This window comes from Spermophilus citellus, assembly GCF_964194105.1.
Source record: "Spermophilus citellus genome assembly, chromosome: 1".
In the NCBI taxonomy this organism is placed as follows: Eukaryota; Metazoa; Chordata; class Mammalia; order Rodentia; family Sciuridae; genus Spermophilus; species Spermophilus citellus.
Window position 1 is genome coordinate 1350227 of NC_138182.1, and position 21375 is coordinate 1371601.

At 51.0% G+C, this 21375-nt stretch overlaps 1 protein-coding gene across 3 annotated transcripts in view; it reads left to right on the top strand.

Moving 5' to 3' along the window:
- Window positions 1-18512, top strand: part of TUBGCP3 (tubulin gamma complex component 3) — a gene marked incomplete at its 5' end in the record, with an annotated part of 71457 nt that extends 52945 nt beyond the window's left edge. For 2 of the 3 annotated variants that reach the window (XM_081297331.1, XM_081297332.1), the window contains 5 exons: window positions 7047-7135; window positions 7225-7356; window positions 10112-10252; window positions 12895-13011; window positions 14542-18512. In XM_081297331.1, the coding sequence (XP_081153457.1) occupies window positions 7047-7135; window positions 7225-7356; window positions 10112-10252; window positions 12895-13011; window positions 14542-14700 (638 nt within the window). In that variant the 3' untranslated portion in view covers window positions 14701-18512. Of the gene's footprint in view, window positions 1-7046; window positions 7136-7224; window positions 7357-10111; window positions 10253-12894; window positions 13012-14541 lie in introns of those variants that run through there. The other variant, XM_081297333.1, reaches the window with a different exon arrangement.
- Between the last annotated feature and the right edge of the window lie 2863 nt (window positions 18513-21375).

Consider the following 21375-nt stretch of genomic DNA (forward strand, 5'->3'; position numbering starts at 1 on the left):
CCATAGAGAATGTCAGTTCTCTACAATGGATAGGGATGGGGAGAACATTGGTTAGTGGGAGTTTATTGCTTACTTTTTAATATTAAGATAATATAATCTTATTAGCTTAGAAGAAATGTAAATGATAATTGTTTTTAAAATCAGTTTGTGTACTAAACACCAGTGTATCCCCTGCGTGAGTGATAATAAGTGGTACTGACTTCTACTCCTTTCCAATGCTGCTGAGTGAGACAGTGCTCCCAGAACAGATGGTGTCGGGGCGTGGCCGTGTCTGACTGCCGACCTTGTCTGCCACGGAGGGAGCCCCCCGAGGGCAGCTCTGAACCACTGGCCAGGCTCAGTTCTCCCAGCAGAGCCCACGGAGGTCTCCTAGTCAACGACTGTTTCCACTGGGGACGGGAAGTGGCTGGTTCAAGAGCGTGTAGGTACATGTCTGTGCTCAGGATTGACTCAAGTTTGCTTGAAAATAAAAATGGAAATCTTAGCAAGAAAGTGAATGAAAAATGAGTTAATATGAATGGAAGCTGTGAGAAGTGGCCTGATGTTTGGATTGAATGTTGGATATGAGATGCTTTCAGAATTGTCCGGAGGGCTAGGCTGGGCATCTGGTAGTGGCTCTGGAAGTTCAGGAAGGGGTGGCCCTTGTGGGGCTCTGCCCTATTCTCCCAGGTGCTTGTCCTAGGGTGCTCTCTCTCCCAAGCTGCAGGCCTCGCTGCCTGTACAGGGCTTCCAGAGATGCCCTGGGCCTCAGAGGGCTGCAATGCAAGGTGGGTGTCTCCAGCCGGCACCTGCATCTCATGCGAGTTCAGCTGGGCGGAGGAACCCGAGCCTCACCTGGTGCTGAATGTGGAGGTCCTGGAAGGTGCAGCACACGTTGGTCTAGTCTCTGTGGCTTGGGAGGCTAGAGCGTGTGCCCGGCCAGCTGTCCCCGGCCACTGTCCTGCTGTGCCTCTTCCTCACCGGCACTGCTGCAGGCTCTCCCCACACTTCTTCTCTGGGTTGCACCTGTGCTCCACAGCAAATGGCAGCAAGGGTGACAGTAGCCACAGTGAAGCGGGGAGAAGTTGGGAGACCCGACGGTGTTGAAAGCTCAGGGCGAGCCAAGGCCTCGTTGCTTGGGTGACTTTTTTGGTTCACCTTTTACTTATTTTTATCACTTGTAAGGTGGCATTATTTTCAGGTCACGATTTCTCAGAACATGTCTGAAGTGCCTTCTGCTGCCCACGAGGTGGTGCGTGGCCTCGACGCAGCTGTTCCCGGTGCACTGTGGTGGTGAAGTGTGTCTTGTGGACTGAAGCGGCCAGCCACAGTTGTAGCCCCTTGCCCCTGAGAAGAGTGGCTGTGGGCATGTTGAGTGGACAGTACTGTGTTTGCATAGGAAGCCTGAGCTTAGCTAAGCAGTAACCACTGTGGGAAGAGGGGCCAAAATTCCTCTGTTCCATGTTGAAAGCAAAGGACTATGCACAAGTGGCAGGTGCTGGTGTTGGGGAGGGAGTCGTCAGGTGCTCTGGTGTCCAGTGCCATGGCCCGGTCGTCATCACCGTCTAGTCCGCATGGTGGCTGCTTTCTTTCTGGAGACACTAATAGTGATGCGTCTCATGCAGATAGCACTGAGCCTTGGTGAGACGGGGTCTGAAAAGATGAGTGAACGTTTTCCTCTTTGAAATTTCTTTGCATTTGTTTTTGTGTGTGAATGAGTCCTCAGATTTGTGATTATATAAACCTGGACGACTTCTGTGTGCCTGACTCAGGCTTAGGCACCAGCACACACCTGGGGCTGCCCAGCCCTGGCCGGCCATCTCCCCGCAACCTGCCAGTTCCCTGGCTGTGTGGCCTCACTCCCCCCGGGAGTGGGTGATGATAACATGACTGCCTAGCCTTCTCAGGATCACGTCTGCACACGAGTCCTTGGGACAGCACCTGGCTGTGAGAGCGTCACGCCTGTGCTGCTGTCACTGTGGTGCTTGCCTGTGACGCGGGGCCGTGCAAGCCGAGTGAGGAGCAGGGTTAGGAGAGACCAGGTGGTGAGAGATTTGAATAGGTGGACTCAAGGAAACAGGACACATGCTCTTGAGTCACGTGAGCACGCCTCAGTGAGCACACTCTGAAGGGTGCTGCCGGAGACTGCTGTGTGGGGCACAGGAGAGAGGCAGGTGTTTGTAGAGAGAACAGTGCTGGAGACCTGGAGAAGGAGAGCAGAGAAGACGTGTTGACACTGTTGCTGACTTGGTCCTGGAACCCTCTTCAGAGGTGTGAGTTTGAATGGTCAGGGTACAGGTGGGTGCAGATCCCCATCCATTCAGTGAGCAACTGTGAGGTCTGCGTGGCGCCGCCCGGTTCTGGTATCCAGTGATGGACGTGGCAGAAAGGGAAGTTTGTTGCCTGTAGGATATGACAGACAGATAGGAACTTAAAATACCTGATTTGTGATTTTGCTCTGGGAAACTACTGTAGGAGTCAAAATGGGAGGCCTCAGACAGACCGGGTTGGAGAAGGTCCAGAGGTGATGGCATCCACATTGTCCTCTCACAGGTGTAGGTCAGGGAAGGGGCTCTGGGTGCTGACAATGAGTGTGAGCCACTGTGTGCAGAGTGGTGTGGACTGGAGCGCGCAGTGCGGGGTTAGAGGAGGAGGAGGTGGACACCTTGTCTGCACTGATCTGTGCACTTCCACCGCAGGGCTCTGTGAGGGGAGGTGCACGGGCTGGGGCTGTTGCCGGCCACAGCCTCCCCAGGCTTAGACCCTAGAGCGTTCACACCTGCCTGTTCAGATTCCTGCCCATTTCATCTGGACACATGAGCCACCAGACTCAAAGGACAAGGGAGTGGACTCTCCTTCCCTTTTCCACCTGGAACCCCCTGGCTGCAGTCTCCTCTGTGCCTGTCTCACTCGTGTTCTGCTGGGTACTCTAGGCCCCAGGACAGGTGCTTGCTGGGACAGTGTGACCTCGAGGCTCCGCAGCAGTTGTCACAGTGTGTCCGCCTCAAAATGGGTCCATCCCAGCCCTCTGCAGCCAGGTGGGAATCGCAGTGCACTTTCTAAACACCAGTTCAAGGTGAAGCTCTGGGTCAGCTGAGCTCGGGTTGCTTTCCGGTCTTGGGTTTTCCGTGGCACACCTTGCTTTGCTGGCCGTGTGTCCCTCCCTCTGCTGAGCCAGCACTGCTGCCACAGCGGGCTACAGGGGACTCACCTTCTGTGCTCAGCACACCCACGTTTCTGGGCTCCCACACTCTGACTGCCAAACACTGCAGTTTAGCCACGTCCCCTTTTCTCCCACCTCCGTGGAGCAGCGCCCACTGCCTGCGTGCCCAGCCTGGAGCACGGAGGGATCACAGGCCCAGGTATTGATGTCAGCATCCCCAGTGACCTTTTCGTTTCTAAATGCAGTGGCATTAGTGAATGTAGAATGTAATTAGTAGTGAAGAAGTTATGCATCCAAGAAATTCAGAGATTGTAACATAGGATTCATGATTTAATCCATATTTAATCCTACTTTCAGAAGGACCTGAAAACCAGAGAAAAATTCCTGCCTGAAAAGTGAAGCGTGTAAATCTCAGCATAAATGTGTAGCTGGTCCTGAACTCTGACATGTCACGCAAATACTGTGGTACTGATGGGCAGTGTGACTCCACGGGAAGACCTCTGGGAGGATCTCTGTCAGTGCAGACTGAGAAGCGCAATGCAAACCTGAGCTTTCCCGGAATTGCACTTTTCCAATCTGTGTGGAAAATGAACTTGGAACTAAAAAATGGAGAACAGCTACAAAAAAAAATGTTTGTTTCTGTAACAGACAAAGAGTCTCTGACACAGGGGAAGTGTGGCCTGCTTAGTCACAGATGGTCCAGAGACAGGGGAAGTGTGGCCTGTCAGTAACACAGGGTCCCTTAGCTTGGGGGGGAAGTGTGGCCCGCTCAGTAACACGGGGTCCCCCAGACAGGGTGTGCGGGGGAGAGTGGCCCACTCAGAAACACGGGGGCAGAGCGGCCTGCTCGGCATCAGCATGAAGGCACATGATTTTGTCTGGTTTTGTTGGTCCTGCGAAGCTTTCCCTGGGCAGCTGTCGGCAGAGCTCAGTCGACTGCGTAGCGGCCTCAGGGTGCTGGGGAGTAAGGGTGGTGCCACTGGGATGTGTCAGAACTGTGCTCAGGGGTCTGTTTCGCTGCAGGTAGAGAGGGTGGTCAGGTGTAGGTGTCCCAGGCAGACCTCAGGAAGGACACCAGGCGGCATATTTATTAGTGGGGAAACCCACCAGGCATCTGTGATAGAATGTAGAACGCCAGGAAAGCCTTTACAAATAGCACCTGAACTATTTCACGTGACTTGGGCACCAGAGAGCTGTGTATCCTGGACGCGTGGAGTGTTTGAATGGACACAGTTGACCACCAGGCTGTGGACACACATCACAGACCAGTAACTCAAGGTGATGAGGCTTGGGCTGAAACCGAGCCTGGAGTTGCAGATGGTGGCTCTTTCCCTTAGAAGGTGACTAACCCAGTATGTAGCTGAACTCCACTCAGAGCACGTTTCTTTGCCTTTACAAGTTGAGAACTAAGTTGAGCTGGAATGGAGCTTATTTCTTAGTGAAAAGCACAGTCTCTGCTTGGGGCTTTCAGCTGGGCTGGAAACTGCACCTGGGCCTTGGACGTGTGTTTCCCGTGTCCGTGGACGTCCATCTGAGCAGCGGGAGGACGTCTGGTGTGGATGGCTCACTGATGAAGCAAAGCAGGTGGGATGCTGGCAGGGACTGTGGTGTGCGCAGAGGTGAGACTGCTCTGCTGGTGGAAGCCAGCTTGCTGTGTTCAGCTGTCTGGGCTGTGGCAGGAGCGCTGAGGCACCTGTGGAGTTCTGTAAGAGGATCTTGGCTGTGTTTCACAGACACGTCCCAGCTCTGGAGAGGATGCGCCGTGAGCCCTAGAGCACAGGGTTCTTGTGGAATGAGACAGGCTGGCATGCGCATGCAGAGACCTACTGGACAGGCCACTGGTCAGGTTCCTACCTCCCCCCACATGTGGCCTGAGGGTCAGTGTGTCAGTGCTTCTGTGAGTCTGAGCCCCAGAAAGGTGTGCAGTGTGTTGTTCATCGTGTCCCTCCAGATGCAGCTCTCCCACCTCCCTGAGTGTGGATTCTGCTCGTCTTTGAAGTCTGGCATTTTAAGCCTCCTCCGTGCATTCAGGGGTTCGCGCCTCTCTCTCACAAAAGGAGTGCTCGTGTGCCACGTTTGTGTCAGGATTCCTCGGCTCTGCTCTCGGGCCACCTGGCCCTCCAGTGTTGTAGAGTCCAGCTCCTGAGGCCAGATTCCTAGAGCTGAGTGACATCTGCTTCTGCATTTTCTCTTGGCATTTTCCAAGCACGTGGCTGGCTCATCTCAGGCTGCACTCACTGTTACTGTCTGGGGATGCTGGGTTTGTTGTCTCTGTTTAGCAAAGAATTGGGAGTCTGGTGGGGAGTTTTGGCCAGTTCTTTTTATGGTCTCTTTCCTTTCCTTATCTCCTCCCTGTCCATGCTCTCCTCACTATTATTGATTGGTGCCTCTCTGTCCACGTGTCTGTTTTAGTTTTTCTATCCATCTCCCTGCTTAGGAGCGCAGGTACAGAAGTGTCTGTCTGGTTGGGACCCCGCCTGTGTCTGCGAGCACTTTCCTCAGGCGGAAAGTTGGCCTCATCAGAAGACCCTCTTGTGCTCCTTTGTCTGGCCCTGCCCGGACCTCCTCCCTGGCACCCTGCTCTGGCAGCCTGCGCCCCTGCGTCTTCCTCAGCGTGGTTTCAGGGTCAGGTTGTAGGACTTGGTGCTGTAGTCTGTTTGCATAGCATTCGTGCAGTTTATGTACGATACTTGTCATTTGTTGAAGAGTTTGTATTTTATAAAACTTCGGGTCACTTCTCCCTCTTTCCTCCCCTGACCACATGGTGCTAATAAAGCAAGGCTCCAGAAGACCCTCAGGGCCCTCACCTTGGCCTGCAGAAAGGGGCTCCTTTCCTTTGGCAGTAGTGCCTCCCTGGGAGGTGCCATCCCACATCGCTGGTCACCTGTGCGTTTGTGTCCTGGAGCTGCTGGGATAAAGTACCACAAACTGGGTCACAGTTCTGAAGGCCAGAAATGCAGAAGGAAGGCCAGCTGCTCGGAGGCTGTCGGGATGGCTCTCCTGACCTCTGCAACGGGGCATGTTGGCAGTCTCTGCCTCTGCCGTCACATGGACATCTTCTCCCCCGGTGTCTCTCTGTCTTCTTAAGGGGACACAAACTGGACTAGGGCCCCCTTGCATCCTCACCTTGCGTGATGGAGGGAGCGGTTCTGGCGTGTGCGTGGCCGCTCTGACTGCATCGTGTCTCTTCTGCTCCTGCACTGCTCTCTGAAGGAGGAGCAGCGTGAGTTCTCGCACGGCTGCCTGCGTGACAGATGTGCGTCTGGCAGCTAAGTGAGGGCCTGTGGAGAGGCAGCACAGGTGTGTGCAGCTGTCCTGTTACAGCCATTCTGCTGGTGGCCCCACCTGGCTCAGTTTCATGTGCATTAGTGTGACACTGTTCTGGCGTGATTTTGAGCAGGAAGTTAAAAGTGCAAGCAGAGAGCTTTACTCCATGGTGACCTTTCAGCCTTGTGACAGTGTCTTCAGTTTCACAGGAAGCACAGAGGTCTGCTGCACCTTGACACCTTCAGAGGCCATCTTCCTTGCAGGTGACATGGTCCCCCAGTCCTTAAAGAAGTTCCTTTTTTTGTCTCCAAATAGCTGGGGAGTAGTTAGTGTCCTGTGCATAGCCGACAGGCTGCTGTGAAGAGGCTGTACACTAGCTATGCTTAGTCATGGCACTGCATTTTTATAACGCCAGCCGTGTGTGGTCTGTCTGGTTCCCTTCCCACCAGGCCCTTCTGTCTGGAGGAGAGATGCACTACTCGAGCAGGCGCCCCGTCCTGTTGTGTTTTCCAAGCTCAGAAATGGACGATGGGAGGTGGTTTCCTGCTATAGGGTTGGTTGCTAAAGCTGGGGCCTTGTTAAAACCATTGGCTGACTGTCCTGGATGCCCCTTGTGATCACACTGTCTTCTCTGCAGAGCTCTCTGGGGTGCTGCATCAGTGTCACATTCTGGCCTCGGAGATGGTGCACTTCATTCATCAAATGCAGTATTACATCACATTCGAGGTATGCTGACTGTAGTCTGAATTAGTAATGCAGACTCCTGCAACAGGAAGAACCTGGCATATCCAAAAGCCTGAACTTGTCATTTGCAGGTGCTGGAATGCTCCTGGGACGAGCTTTGGAACCGAGTCCAGCAGGCCCAGGACTTGGACCACATCATTGCAGCGCACGAGGCCTTCCTGGACACCATTACCTCCCGCTGCCTGCTGGACAGTGGCTCCAGGGTAAGGCTGACTGACAGGCCCCAGGAGGATAGCAGGTGCTAGATGGAGCACCTTAGAATCATATGGCCCCGCCACGTCATCGGCAGCAATTCAATGATGTTTGAGGCTCACTGTTTCTAAACAGAATAGGAAGAGAGTGGGTGGAAGAAGAGCATGCTGTGACGTGCCTGAGGTGGGTGGAGCATGGCAGGCAGGCTGACCCCTGTGTGGTCCAAAAGGAGATGTGTCCTGAGCCATGCTCCGTTGTGGGAACACATGGTAGACCACACAAGGCGCCGAGAGAACAGATGGCCAGTGGCGTGTGCCCAAGTCCCAGACAGTGTGCAAAGGAAGCAGGAGCCTTTGCGTTAGGGTGCTGCTTCTCTCTCTTGTCTGTTGCAGTGCTGGGTGGACCAGTGCCCTTGACGTGGAGGCCAGGGCTGCGCTATGGAGCCACCTCCCAGCTGTGTCACTGTCAGTCCAGGGACAGTGGTCTCACATGGGCTTTCACTGAGCCAGTGTCTGGCTTCATGCATTGAACAGACTGCCTGACGAGGGCCCTGCATTCCCACGGCCTTAAGCTTTTGCAAGCTATCTTCTCCCGGGGGCTCCTGTTCTGGGGTGGCATGTTCCCTGCAGCAGGTCTCTCTGGAGGTCTGGTTTCACTCGGGCCTGGGCAAGGAAGAGCATGCTGCTTTCCCTGCAGCAGATGAGCTGCACAGGCCCCAAGCCTCGGTGCCTTGCTTAGGTTAAGTGGCCTCTTTGGCACCATCACAGATAGCCGAGGGTTGCTCCCAGAGCCTTGTGCTCACCTCAAGGTCCTGCTGTGGGGACGTCCTGCTTTACAGCTCTCATTTTGCCTGGACATCCGAGTGTCTAGATTAGACAAGCATAGCTGAGAAGACAGGGTTTTGATAACACTGAACTTCACTACTAAACAACTATTGATCACATACCTAAAACATGCCGAGCCCAAAGAGTCTTCTGTAAACAGTGTCTTAGAAACATTCAAGTAACAACAAAGGTAGTCTAAAGTACTTGGAATATACCTAGTAATTTAAAGCGTGCTATTCTAAAGGGTTGCTGGCTTTGTGACCCCTTTTACCATCACGAGACCTATTCTGTTGGGCTGAGACTGTAGCGGGTTTTGGGCTGTTGGGCGGTGTGTGTGTTGTCTAGAGGGTGTTGGGAACACCCTCAGCACATGGCCCGCTACGTGGCTGTGGCTGGAGAGCATGCAGTGCCGCGGGAGGCCTTGCTGCCGTGTGCCTCAGTCATGAGCACTATTAGCAGGCCAGGTGGCCACAGTCAGACAGAAGAACAGCTCTGCCAGGGACAGGCCAGGGCTGGACTTCCACTGCATTGCTCGACTGTGGCGCTCTCCCGGTTTAAATGGCATACTGGTTCTCTTCAGCAGATGTGCAAGAGTGAAGTTATGTGATCTATGTGGAATGTTCATCATAGTGACTGGCACACGGTTGTTGGCTGCTACTTGAAAGTGATCAAAAGCCACATTGTGTGCACATGTGCAAGCATGTTTTAAAAAGGTATTTACCATCACTAGGTCTAATGCTTCTGTTGGATTGGTGTGAGAATTTGAGAGAATTTGCATGGAGAGCTTGATACTTCATCAGATTAGTACTCAGTTGCTATGACAAAATACCTGAGGGGGTGACTTTAAAGAAAAGAGGTTCATTTAGCTTTGGGTTCTGGAAGTCTGAGAGCATGGCACCTGCTTGGGCTTGGCTTCTGGTGAGGGCCCCATGCAACTTCAGTTCCTGGCAGGAACTGCAAGGGCAAGTGGTGTGTGTGGAAGAGAGGGACGTGAGAGCTGACCTGCTTCATAAGAGCCTGCTCCTGCTACGATGAGTCTGGTCTCAGGGGAGACATCAATCCCTCTAATGTCCTGGGCCTCTCTTAAAGGTCCCCACAATTTTACACTGACAGGTTGGGGGCCAGGTCTCCAACACTTGCATTTTGGGGGGCAAGCCATCTTCAAACCATAGAAGTTTTTTTTTTTTTTTTAATCTTTTTTCAAACTGTAAATGGACTTTATTTATTTATATGTGGTCCTGAGAATGGAACCCAGTGCCTCGCACATGCTAGGCCTGCACTGTACCATTGAGCACAGCTCCAGCCCAAACCGTAGATGATTTTAAGTGCAGAAGTAGTGTTTTGCCAGTACCTCATGCAGTGCTGATCAGTAGTAGGTATTTGGTGAATGAACACTTGGAGAGTTTGGGCTGATGACTTACTTGATAGTATTGTCTCGGTCCATTTTCTATTGCTGTAATAGAAAACCTGAAATGGGATGATTTATAAAGAATGGAGGTTTGTTTTGGCCCATGATTCTGGAGGCTGCAAGTCCAGTGGCATGGTGCTCACATCTCTTTTACATCTGGTGAGGGGCTCGTGCTGTGTTGCAACCTGGTGCAAGAGCAGCTCAAGTGGGCATGGGTAGGAGGGACAGAACACGAGGGGTGTGCTTGGTTCAGGACAACTCAGGCCTGTGAGAGTGGGTGCTCAGTCCTGTAAGACACCTCCAGTTCCTACAGAGCAGCATGGTCTTTTCCTTGTGTGACTTCAGGACCAAGCGCCTCTCACAGCCCCTCCACCTGCAGCACTGCTAGGCTGGGGACCAGATTTCAGCGTGAGTTGTAGAGGGGACAGACCACATCCAAACCAAGTGTCCTTCTGTCTCACTAGAGATTCAGGAAGCTTAGCAGCACGTCAATGTTCTTGTGATTAAAAAAAAAAAATGGTCATATCTTTTTAGGTACTTTTAAACCAACTCAGAGCTGTGTTTGACCAGATTATTGAGCTTCAGAATGCTCAAGATGCAATATACAGGGCTGCTCTGGAAGAACTGCAGAGACGATTACAGTTTGAAGAGAAAAAGAAGCAGCATGAAATTGAGGTATGGTTTTCATACTAGGGGGTTTTCAGTCCAGTGATGAGCTAACTTCTTGCCACAGTAGTCCCAAGTGGCAGCAAGGACCTTTCCTGTTGTGAACGTGGATGTAAGAACCCAAAGTATCATCAAACTGTGACATGTGAAAAGGAAAATGGGTTCTGCCACATTTGGGCACAGTCCCAGGGTACAAAGCTCTTTGCATTAGAACTTTCTAATAAAAACATTATGGTTCCCATTTACAAATGAATGAGAAAAATCCTTTAATTCCAAGCAAATCTGACAAAGCATTTGCATGGAAAATCTGCAGCAGAACATTGTGCTCGACAGTGAGGTCTGGGGACCTTCCCAGAGACCTCGGGTCCAGGGCTGTCGCTGTGTTGCACTGAGGTCCTCCAGTACTGAGCTGAGGAAGGGAGCACACAGGGAGAAAAGCTACCTTCTTTTTGCCGAAGCTGGTTTGGGAGCTCAGAAGTCTGAGAGGATTTTCAGGTGAGTCACTGAAGTGAACAAGTGCCTCTGTCAGGGTGGCTGGGAACAAGGTCAGCCTGCAGCAGCCCATTCATTTCCTTCAGCAGCAATGGAGTCCTCCACGGAATGCCTTTAAAGGATTCTGAGATGCTGCACGTCTGTGGAAGCCCCATGGACACATCACAGATAGCAGGCCAGCTGAGGTGTGCCGGCCCCTGTGGCTGTCCCTGTGCTGAGAAGTGACCCTCGACAGCCGAGTGGTTGTAGCAGGGAGCCCGTGGCCCGGGCCTTAGAGGCCAGGAAGAAGCACCGTGCCTTCTGCTGTGCGGCACCTGAAGAGGCAGCAAAGGGCCCAGTGGGGAGCGGCCTGTGCAGTGGAGAATTGGACACAGGTGGCCCAGTGCCTTTTCTGACCCCAGGACTGTGGCTTTGCCTTGTCTTTATGATGATATTGATCAATTAATTCCAAGATACATGTGGAAATAAGAACGGGGATTGGCATGAGTGATTGAGGACACTTACACAGCTGTCCCCGCATCTACAGACAGCCTTCTGCAGGTCGGAAATGTTTGGGAGAAAGAAATTGCACCGGTACTCCACACTACAGCCTTCTTTCCTTGTCATATCCCTGAGACAATGCAGTGTGACCACTGTGTGCTTAGCACGTACATGGTGTCGGCTGCTGTAAGTGTCTAGAGACAGTTCAGAGTGCGGTGAGGTATGTGCGTGTCCTGTGTGAGCACTGCCCTCTTGTAAAGACTCGAGCATCTGTGGATTTTGGTGTCCACTAGGCTCCTGGCACTGTCCCCATGGGTGATGGATGGATGAGTGTATACTCCAGACTTACAATGAAGCTATGGTAATTAAAAAAATGATACCGGCTGGAGGAAAGATCAGTGGAGCAGAATCATCCAGAAATGGCCCCATGTGTCCAGAGGTGGCACGGAGAAGAGCAGGCAGGGGCATGAGTCGGCAGCGTCAGGGAGCTCCGTGGCCTTCCTGTGCTCGCACACACAGGAGCCAGTACAGGGTTTTACACCTCGGTGCAGAGGTGAGGTACTAGAGCTTCAGAGAGCATCAAGTATCAGCGTGACCGTGAGGGTAGGAGACCTTTCAGTTGGGTAATTATAAAAGAAGTTAAGTTGATCTTACATCCCAGTTAGTAACATCTGTCATCAGCACGTAACATTAGCACATACCGCCAGCTCAGCTGGAGAAACTGTGTGCATCCACACAGGTGTCAGCTCATCCAGAATGCGTGAGTGCAGCTGCAAGTCCATGCGACGACCCCAGGAACCATGTGCCTTCAATTGATGAGAAGTATCCGTGTTAACCACCAGTAACTCAAGACTAAACCCCAGTCATCTGTACTGCACCAGGCAGAATGGCTGACCTTATTTTTGTTTCCTGAGCTTTGCTTTTCCCTACCTTTTTTATTGGAGCATTGTAGCTGTGCATGATGGTGGGGTTTGTTCCTACGTACTCATATGTGCACACAAAAGGCCAACGTTTTGAAGACTGACAGTGTCCACTGTGGGTAGGTGGAGCCAGTGAGAACTTGGCACTGATGGTGGAGGGTAGGTTGGAGCAAACACTTTGGGATGCGTGGGCAGTGATGTATGCTGGGCCTGTCCATCGTCTCACTCCTGGGGGACCCCTGCAGCTCTGCAGCTGCTGGTCCCCATCCCGCCGGGTGAGGCCACATGTGTGCATCTCCGTGTGATGAGGAGGCTGTAGGCTGTTCATGTATGAGCTCTGTACGTCTTTTTATGCTTTCTGCTGCAGCAAAGGAGCATGTTTATATTTTAGTGTAGGGTCTAGAGTACTCCTCCATGTAAATTACTAAAAAGAGATGAGTTCAGTAATGCCTGTACATTGCTGGTTGAAAAGGCATTTATTTAAGTCACCACTGATTGGAAATTACCTTTTTAAAAATAGAAGTAGGTGGAAATGTCTCTAGTAGAATTGCCTCAATCTCAGGGACATGGCGGTGCCCGCCTGGGGTCCACTCTCACCTGTGTTGTCAGGAGGATGTCAGACTGTGTGCATCTGTAGTCGGGAAGGACGGGCAGCTTGGGTGAATCACACAGGTTGTTGCCTGCTGTACAGTGTAATACTGTAGGTACTAAAAGCAAGTATTTATCAAGAAATTAAATTTGGTGATTTTGATTCTTCAGGGTCAGTGGGGGGTGACGGCAGTGGAGGAAGAGGAGGAGAATAGGAGGATCCGAGAATTTCAAGACTCTGTACCAAAAATGTGTTCACAGTTGCAAATATTGACGCACTTCTACCAGGTGGGTGTTAGCATTTCCTGTGACAGAAATTTCTCTTGCTTTCAAAGAACTGGTTCCCTCCGAATGGCTCTGGTTTGTATAGATGTGAGTGGTGGCCAGGATGGAGCCCCAGGGGCCCAGGGGCTCAGGGGCCTACTGGGAGACAGGTCTGAATGGGCTCCTATGGAGCAGCCTCGACAAGAAGCCCAACAGGGAGGTTGGCACTCGGGGCCTGTGGGCTGGTGCCAGACTGCAGAGAGGGCTGTTTCCAGCCTACTGACACCATACCAGACCACGGGGCCAGTAGAGGAGCTGTCCAGGCCCAGAGCAGGTGCGCCTGTGCTGGATGGTGCTGGGCTCAAGATCCCTTCTCCCCCCGGGCCGGTTGCCTGCTTCCTAAAAGTGGACACCTGTGACTAGCTCTGTGCTGCTAAAACAAGATAGTTGTGTAGCCACAGAGTAGTACTGTATGATCTAACGAATTGGGCCAATTGCCTGCTTCAGAGAGAGAGTGGTCTAGTTTATGGTTACATATTTCCCTGATGGAGTTGATATAGATCTTAAAGAGTAATCTTGATTAGTCTAATCCCGATTTTGTTGAAATTGCAGTCTTAATCTCGATAAATCATTACCATTCAAATTCCTTGACAGCAAAAGGCCGTTTCTCTGCTCTGGCATACTGAGACGGTTGGGTGTTAGGTGCTGCTTGTCACAGGAAGCCAGTCTCTATCATTCTAGTGGCTTTCCTGTCACCTACACAGACACTGGAAACTTGAGCATGCTGCAGGGTGTGTGTGCCCCAGGTGGGTCCTGTGTGGGTCCGAGTGCCTGCGCCTGCCACTCCAGCCCGGCAGAGGGGTGGCCACAGAGAAGACTATAGGGTGGCGGGGCCTGGTGCCTGTGTCTTTCCTGTGGAAGACTCTTCCAAGACAGCTGAAGCCACAGAGGTGAAGAGCAGCCCCTTGCAGATAGCTTGTGCTGGTGGTGTAGTCACAGTGGAGCCGCACAGGACCCTGTGACCCTGAGCAGGCGGCTGCTTGTATTAGACTATGGGACAGCTCGCGTCCCGTTGCGGCCTCTTTACAAAGCTCCTTGGCAGAGGTGATGGCGTGTCCCGCCATGGCCTCGAGTGGAGCCTGCTCTCCGGCCCCTGTCCGGGTCAGCTTGCATGTTTTCAGCCTGTGTCCCCTCAGAGCTCTGGGTGGACATGCTTGCAGTCTCACCTGGGGAGTGAAAAGCCAGCACCGGTTTAGATTCAGAGCAGGAAGGATCGAGTGCTTCTACAGGATTTTGTTTATTTTTGTACAACTTCAGGACCGAAAGGAAAAGTCTGTTAGTTTTTGCTTTGCTAATTGTGTTTGTAAAACTGAGCTCCGGGTGCTGTGGCATTGGCGGAGCCAGCTCCAGGTTCCAGCCCCAGGTCCCTGAGGCCTGCTGAGGGTACATTGCAGGCTCTTGGCAGAAGGAAGAACCAGCCTAGGGCCCTGGAGGGGTCAGGAGCTGGTGGGTGGTTCGCTTCTAAATGAGTGTCCACTGCTGTTGTCTCTCCAGGGCATCGTGCAGCAGTTCCTGGTGTTACTGACGACCAGCTCTGACGAAAGTCTCCGGTTTCTCAGCTTCAGGTTGGACTTCAACGAGCATTATAAAGCCAGAGAGCCCAGACTCCGCGTGTCTCTGGGCACCAGAGGGCGGCGCAGTTCTCACATGTGACGGGCGCCTTCTCCCGAGGAGCTGCGCAGGTTGCTGTGGTCAGCGCTGAGATTCAGTTCACATTCTGGGCCCTCCGGGCAGCTGGGAGGAGGCCCTGTGTTTGTGGCAGGGTGGCTGGTGGAGTGGGTTTTGTGCTGCAGTTGAGTGCGAGGTCGCTGGGTCGAAGAGGCTGGCTGGCGCTGTCTTCCCACTCAGAAGATGCCGGGGTGTTTTGGGCTGCCTAAGCTCTCTGTGTCGTTTATATTTGTCACTTTTTTAGAAACTTGTGTTTCTTTTAGCACAAGGGCAGTGCTGTATTCATGAATTGAAATGGTAATGTCAAGGCTATTTTTTTAACATCCTCTTTAGAGGCAATTTTTGTTATCATAATGAAATTAAACTGAAAAAAAAAGACGTCCCTACTAAGATAATACACAGAGCATTTGTTTTCGTTTTAGTGCTGTGACATACTGACCCCTGAGAGCATTTGTGTCTTAACGCGTTGCCTTCACATATGTCTGTTCTGACTTTTTCTTCCAAAGTTACATTTTTATATTTAGTTTACTATTTCAGATAACTTCTAAAACAGTACAGAAACAAGTAGGCACGATATAGAACAGAGACCTCAAACAGTGCAGCCAGATTGCTCAAAACTGTCAGCTGAAGCAGTGTGTAGATACAAATAACTCCAAAGTAAGAATTTTATTTTCAGAATCCTGACAAGCATTGGAAAGAAATCGACTTGCATAATGAAGGTTTCCTTTTCCCTTGCCTATTTTTTCATTGTAAATATTTATATACCACTGACCAGATGTTGGGGGGAACTGTTTTTGTAAAAAAGTCATATCAGGTCACATAAATCTGCCTTTTTTACGTTGCATAAATGAAAACTTAGAGAATTAAAGGCCACCATCTTTCAGACGCACTGCTTATCTCTTAGTAGTCTGTGAAGAGATGGTCCCTTGCCAGGCCTGGGGTGGGGGTTGAATTGGATTTAACATGATGCAGCATAGGAATTATTTAATTTGTGAAACCAAGAAATCAGGCTGTGTGCGACTTCCAGTGCAGAACCTAAGGGACCCCCACTCCCTGCTGAGTGAGGAGTCCTCAGCCGATAGCCACCTTTGTCACTCAGGAGGTGCGAAGCTCAGTCCCAGAGTGGAGTGGCCCCTGGCGAGTGTCCTCAGGGCCTGCCTGCCTGTGCTCCAGTTAGCTCCCAGGCTGCTCCAGTTTGGTTTAAGCGTAGTTATGATAATCTGCTGTTTTTCCTGTCCAGCTCAGGTGTGGCTGCCACTGTTGGAAGTATGGTGTCACTTGTGGTATTCATATGCTCCAGTGGACGCATGGACATTAGGAGGACGTGTAGAGGGGCTGAGGATGTGCAGGCTGGAGGGAACCCTGGATCAGACAGCGCACTCAGGTGTGGATGGTTGGCAGGGCCTATGGGTTCAGCTTGGCGGGAGGGGAGAAGGGGCAGCTGGCCAGACGAGCGTCACATCAGGGAGATCACCATCTTGCTCTGGTGTTGGTGCTGGTGCCCTGCTGTAAGGTGGCCTGGGCAGCCTTTGGACTGCTCTGCTTTGCTCTCCCAGGCTCTGGCATGTGCTGGTGTGGTTTCCGCATCCATGCCCCTGTGGCCTTCCCAGTGTCCACGGTGAGCTGCGCCCCTTTCCTTCTTGTACTCTTGTCTATACTCACTCTTCCTCTCCCTGCCCGGGTGGTGGTGTGGCTCCAGGCCCAGCTCACTTGCTCCTGCTCTTCTGCAAGGTGCAGATTCCCTGCAGAACGCGCCTCGTGGTGGCTGTGTGACAGGTGAGTCGGCTCATTGTCAGCCTGTCCCTGACCACACCCTCTGGCTGTGACCCAGCCACGCTGTCCACGGGGCACTGCCAGGGTCTTCGACTCATGTGTGGTTCTGTCCTGTCAGGTTTTCTCTTGACTGTGGATATTGTTTCAGCTTCAGAATTTCTGGGAGTTTTGCTTTTTTCCTTTTCCTTTTTGAAAAAGAATAAAAGAAAAACAAAGGGGAGTTGGCTGCACCGTGTGCCAGCATGTTGGGACTGTGGTATGTAAAGGGCGCTAGACAGGAGTCAGAAGAGCCTGCCCTCAGTGGATGGAGCAGTGCCGTGGTGCTGGCTCACGGAGGCTCCGTGTCGGAAGAAGACCCACCTCGGAGGTGTGACATGTTTGGTTCCCAGTTCAAGTGCTTTGAAGTACATGGTTTTGGGCAAACATTTGAAAAAAATTAAGAGCTTTAATTCATATCCCAGGAAAAATTCAGATGGCTTGAATGGTTTAAAGGTGAAAGTAAAATATTAAGGCTGCCAGGAAAGTGCAGTCTCTTGTAATCCTAGGGCGCCTAACACATGAGCAGCATCCTCTAGGACTGACCTGTGAAGGGAGGGGTGTCAGAGGTGACAGTGAGAAGCAGCAGTACAGTGGTTGAGACAGACACAGCCTGGGAGCCTGGTTGCTGGTAACAAGGTCTGTGTCCTAGTGGCAGCTGGCCCTGGGAATGACTGGAATAAAAAGCGAGTCCAGGCACGCCACACGCACAGAGGAGGAGCACGGGACTCGTGCACATGGAGACCCAGGAAAGGTGTGTGAGGCTGCCTCCCAGGCAAGGCGCTGGCCACCTACAGCGTCACCCCCTGCATGTTGCCCCACGCCAGCGTCTGATTCAGTGAGGGCACATCTGTCACCCAGGCGTCCTGGAGATGCCTGCCCCCCTTGCTGCCCGTGGCATCCCAGCTTCAGGCAGCCCCTCTGGTCTCCTGTTTTCTAGAATTCCACTAGTGCTGTGTCTGTGCCTGTGTCTGGCCTCTCACTAACCACAGGTCAGTCTTGAGGTTCACTCTCTGCTGTTGCCTGAGAGAGCCGGTTCTGCTCCTTACCTGAGTTGTCCCCGGGATCAGCACAGCTGGCTGGCCATTTGCCTGTTGACCATTGAATGTTCCCGTGTTTTAATCTTGCAGTGAAGGTGCCGAGTGGTTGGTCCCCTGGGCTGCATGTGTGGTGCCAGTCCCTGGGGATATGGTGGTCAGTGCAGGAGGTGCTGGACTGCTGAGTTCTCCGTGCAAGGCTCGGTTGCTCCTGGTGCTTGTCCCGGGGGGCGTTCTCGTCTGTGGGGGTGTTAGGTGGCTGTAGCTCACGTTGCCCTGAGCGTGTGGGAGTTGAACACCATGGGCAGCCTCTGTCAGGAGCCTTGGCCTGTGTATTTATTAGGTTGTTTTCCTCCTGAGTTTCCACAATCTGTTATGTGTCTGGGCAAAAGTCTTCTATCAGATAATTGCTTTGCAAATCTTTCCTCCCAGTGTGGCATATGTATTCATGTGTGTAGACATGCATGTACACATCCACACGTCCACATACAGACACACACGAGTGTACCTGTGTATGTCGTCTATGCTCATCCTCATGGAGTCTTTGTGTACGTCCATGGTGAGCACAGCATCTCTTAAGCTGTAGCTTGTAGGATTGGACAGTCCAGACTGATGCTGCAGGTGCCCACCTTGAGCAGAGGTGCTGTGCTTGCCTGTGTTGGACCCACAGGGTCTCCTGGGGCAGCGTGGTCCACAGGGTGCAAGGCCTGGCCATGCTCAGAGGTCGCCACTGCCAGTCTCTGGGTCTGTGTCCATCGGGGGCTGTGGAGCACTTGAAATGTGCCCATTCTGGACTGAAGAGTGTGGAGTGGGAGACACACTCCAAATTTCAGACTGTGTAGTTAGTATGAAGGAGGAATGTGAAACGTTCCCATGTTTTATTCACATGGATTACATGTTGAAGTGATAATATTTTGTATATATTTGGCTAAATAAAATATATTGTTGAAATTTTGCCTGTTCCTCCTTCCTCTTTTTAATGTGGGTCCTGGCGATCTCACAGCTGTGGTACCCACTCTGATTCTGTTGGATGGTGCCTTTCACAGGGGCCTGTTTCCTCCTGGAACCTTCTGGGCCCCACTTCATGTGGGGTTTGGGGTCTCCCTGGGCTCTGGTATTCCTCTGCTCTGGCAGCAGGTGGACCGTCAGGTGTGTCGTGAAACACCCCAGCTGGGTGTCGCATGATGCTGTTCCCATGGAGGACGGGATGTGGGTCCTGGGAAGAGAGTGCGTGTGTCTGGCCTCTCACTAGGTGGGTGCAGGGTGTGCAGCTGGGGGCCTCATGCTCCACTGGGCTGCCCCTGAGGAGGGGTCCCTACACTGCCACGTGGGCTGAGGCTGCTTGTGGAGTGCAGTGCCCGCCCCCAGCTGCTTGGGCTTTGCCTTTTGGGAGATGGGTGCCTTCTCCCGTGCACACCTGGTTCTTGAAACCGCTCTTGTCAGAGTGGATGTTTATTCTATACCCTGGGTCTAGGCCACACCTACATGCTCTGCTTCAGAGATTGTTCTCGGGTGATGTTCTTGACTGTTCCTTTCAGGGAATTGGTCCATTTCATCTGAGTTGTTGGATTTATGGGCATTGTGTTGATAGTATTTCCTTATCTTCTCAGTAACAGTAGAATCTGTAATGATGCTCCTGCTTTCATTTTTCCCCACAGGTTTTATTGGTGCATTAGGGTCGTAGAAGCTGATGAGACGTGGTACACACCGCACGGTGCACAACGTGACAGCAGAGTCTAGCCACTCCCCAGCACGTCCCCTCTGCCTGCCTCCGCCTGCTCCCCTTCTCTTCATGTTCCTGTTGTTTCCCTCACTGTGCAGAAGCTTTTTAATGAGATGCATTAACTTGTGGCATTATTTCTTGAGTGTTAGGGTCTGACTGAAAAAGTCCTTGCCTGGGCCTGAAAGCTGGAGTGCTGACCCTGCGTTTTCTTCTGGGAGCTGCATGGCTTCTGGTCTAACTGAGGCCTTTGATCCACTCTGGGTTGATCTGGGGCAGGGTGAGAGAGATGCATCTGATTTCGGCCTTCGACACGTGGAAAACCAGTTTTCCCAGCACCTTTTGTTAAAAAGGCTGTCTTTCCGCAGGTCTGTTTTGGGCACCCGTGTCAAGGGTCAGATGCCGTCCTCTGCACCGCGTCTCTGTGCACCATCACACTCCAGTCTCTGCCGTGTTGGTCACTGTAGCTCTGTCGCATCCTTTGAAGTCAGGTGTGGTGATGCTTCCGGCATTGCCTTTTTTTTTTTTGCTTAGAATTGCTTTGTCTGTTCTGGGTGTTTTGTTCTTCGAAATGAATTTCAGGACTGTTTTTTCTAGTTCTGTGAAGAACGTCATTTGGCATTTTGACGGGGATATTGCTTTTGGTAGTGTGGCCATTTCAACTATTAATTCTGCCTATCCATGGACTTGGGATGCGAGGGGGCTTCATCTTCTTGTGCCTTCTTCAGTTTCTTTCTTCAGTGTTCTTGGTTTGATTTATTCCTAGATACTCTATTTTTTTTTTTTGAGGCAGTTGTGATTGGAATTGTTTTTGTGATTTCTTTCTCAGCAGATTCATTGTTGGTATGTAGGGAAGTTATTGATATTTGTATGTTGATTTTCATAACCTGCTACTTTGCCACATTTGTTTATTGGGTCTAGCAGTCATTTGGTGGGGTGTTCGGACTGTCTGTATATGTGCACATCATCGGCAAATAGTGCTGATTTGACTGACTCCTTTCCTATGTTCATCCCTTTTCTTTCCTTCTCTCGCCTAATTGCTCTGGCTAGAATTTCTAGCACTCCATTAAGTAGGAGTGGTGAGAGTGGGCATCCTTGTCTTGTTTGAGTTTTAAAGGAAATGCTTTCAGGTTTTCCCCATTTATTGTGAAGTTGGCTTTCACTTTTTTATATATGACCTTTATGATGTTGAGGTAGGTTCCTTCTATCCCTCGTTTCTTCACAGATTTTATCATAAATGGGTGCTGAAATTTTGTTGAAGGACTTATCTGCATCTATTGAGATAACTAAATGATTCTTGTCCTTAATTCTCTTTATATGTTGAATTACATTTATTGATTTTTTTAAAATTTATTTTTATATGGTGCTGAGGATCGAACCCAGGGTCTCTCACTTGATAGGCAAACAATCTACCTCTGAGCCACAACCCCAGTCCCACATTTATTGGTTTTCAAATGTTAAATCATCCTTGCACCACTGGAATAAAACCAACTAGGCTGTGGTGTATAATCTTCTTACGTTGCTCAATCAACATGGTTTGCTGATATTTTACTAAGTATTTTTGCATCATCAGAGACATTGGTCTGTAGTTTTCTTTCTTCCGTGTGTTCTCATCTGGTTTGGGTATCAGTGTGATACTAGCTTCATAGAATGAATGTGAACATGTTCCGTCCCTTTCTATTTCATGGATTGATTTCAGGAGTATTATCATTAGTTCTGCTGTAAAGATCTGGTAGAGTTCAACTGAGAATCCATCTGATCCTGGCCTTTTCTTTGTTGGAAGACTTTTTATTACTGCTTGTATCTCATTGCTAATCATTGGTCTGTCTAGGTTTTTTATGCCCTCTTGATTCCATTTTGCCTGGTTGCGTGTGTCTAGAAATGTATTTATTTCTTCTAGGTTTTCCAATTTATTGAAGTATAAGTTTTCAAAACAGTCCCTGATGATCTGCTGGATTCCTGAGATGTCTGTGCTGATTTCTCCTTTTTCATCTCTACTTTTATTAATTTGGTTTTTCTCTCTCTTTCTTTTGGTTAGTTTGGTTAAGGGCTTATCAATCTTGTTTATCTATTCAAAGAACCAACTCTATATTT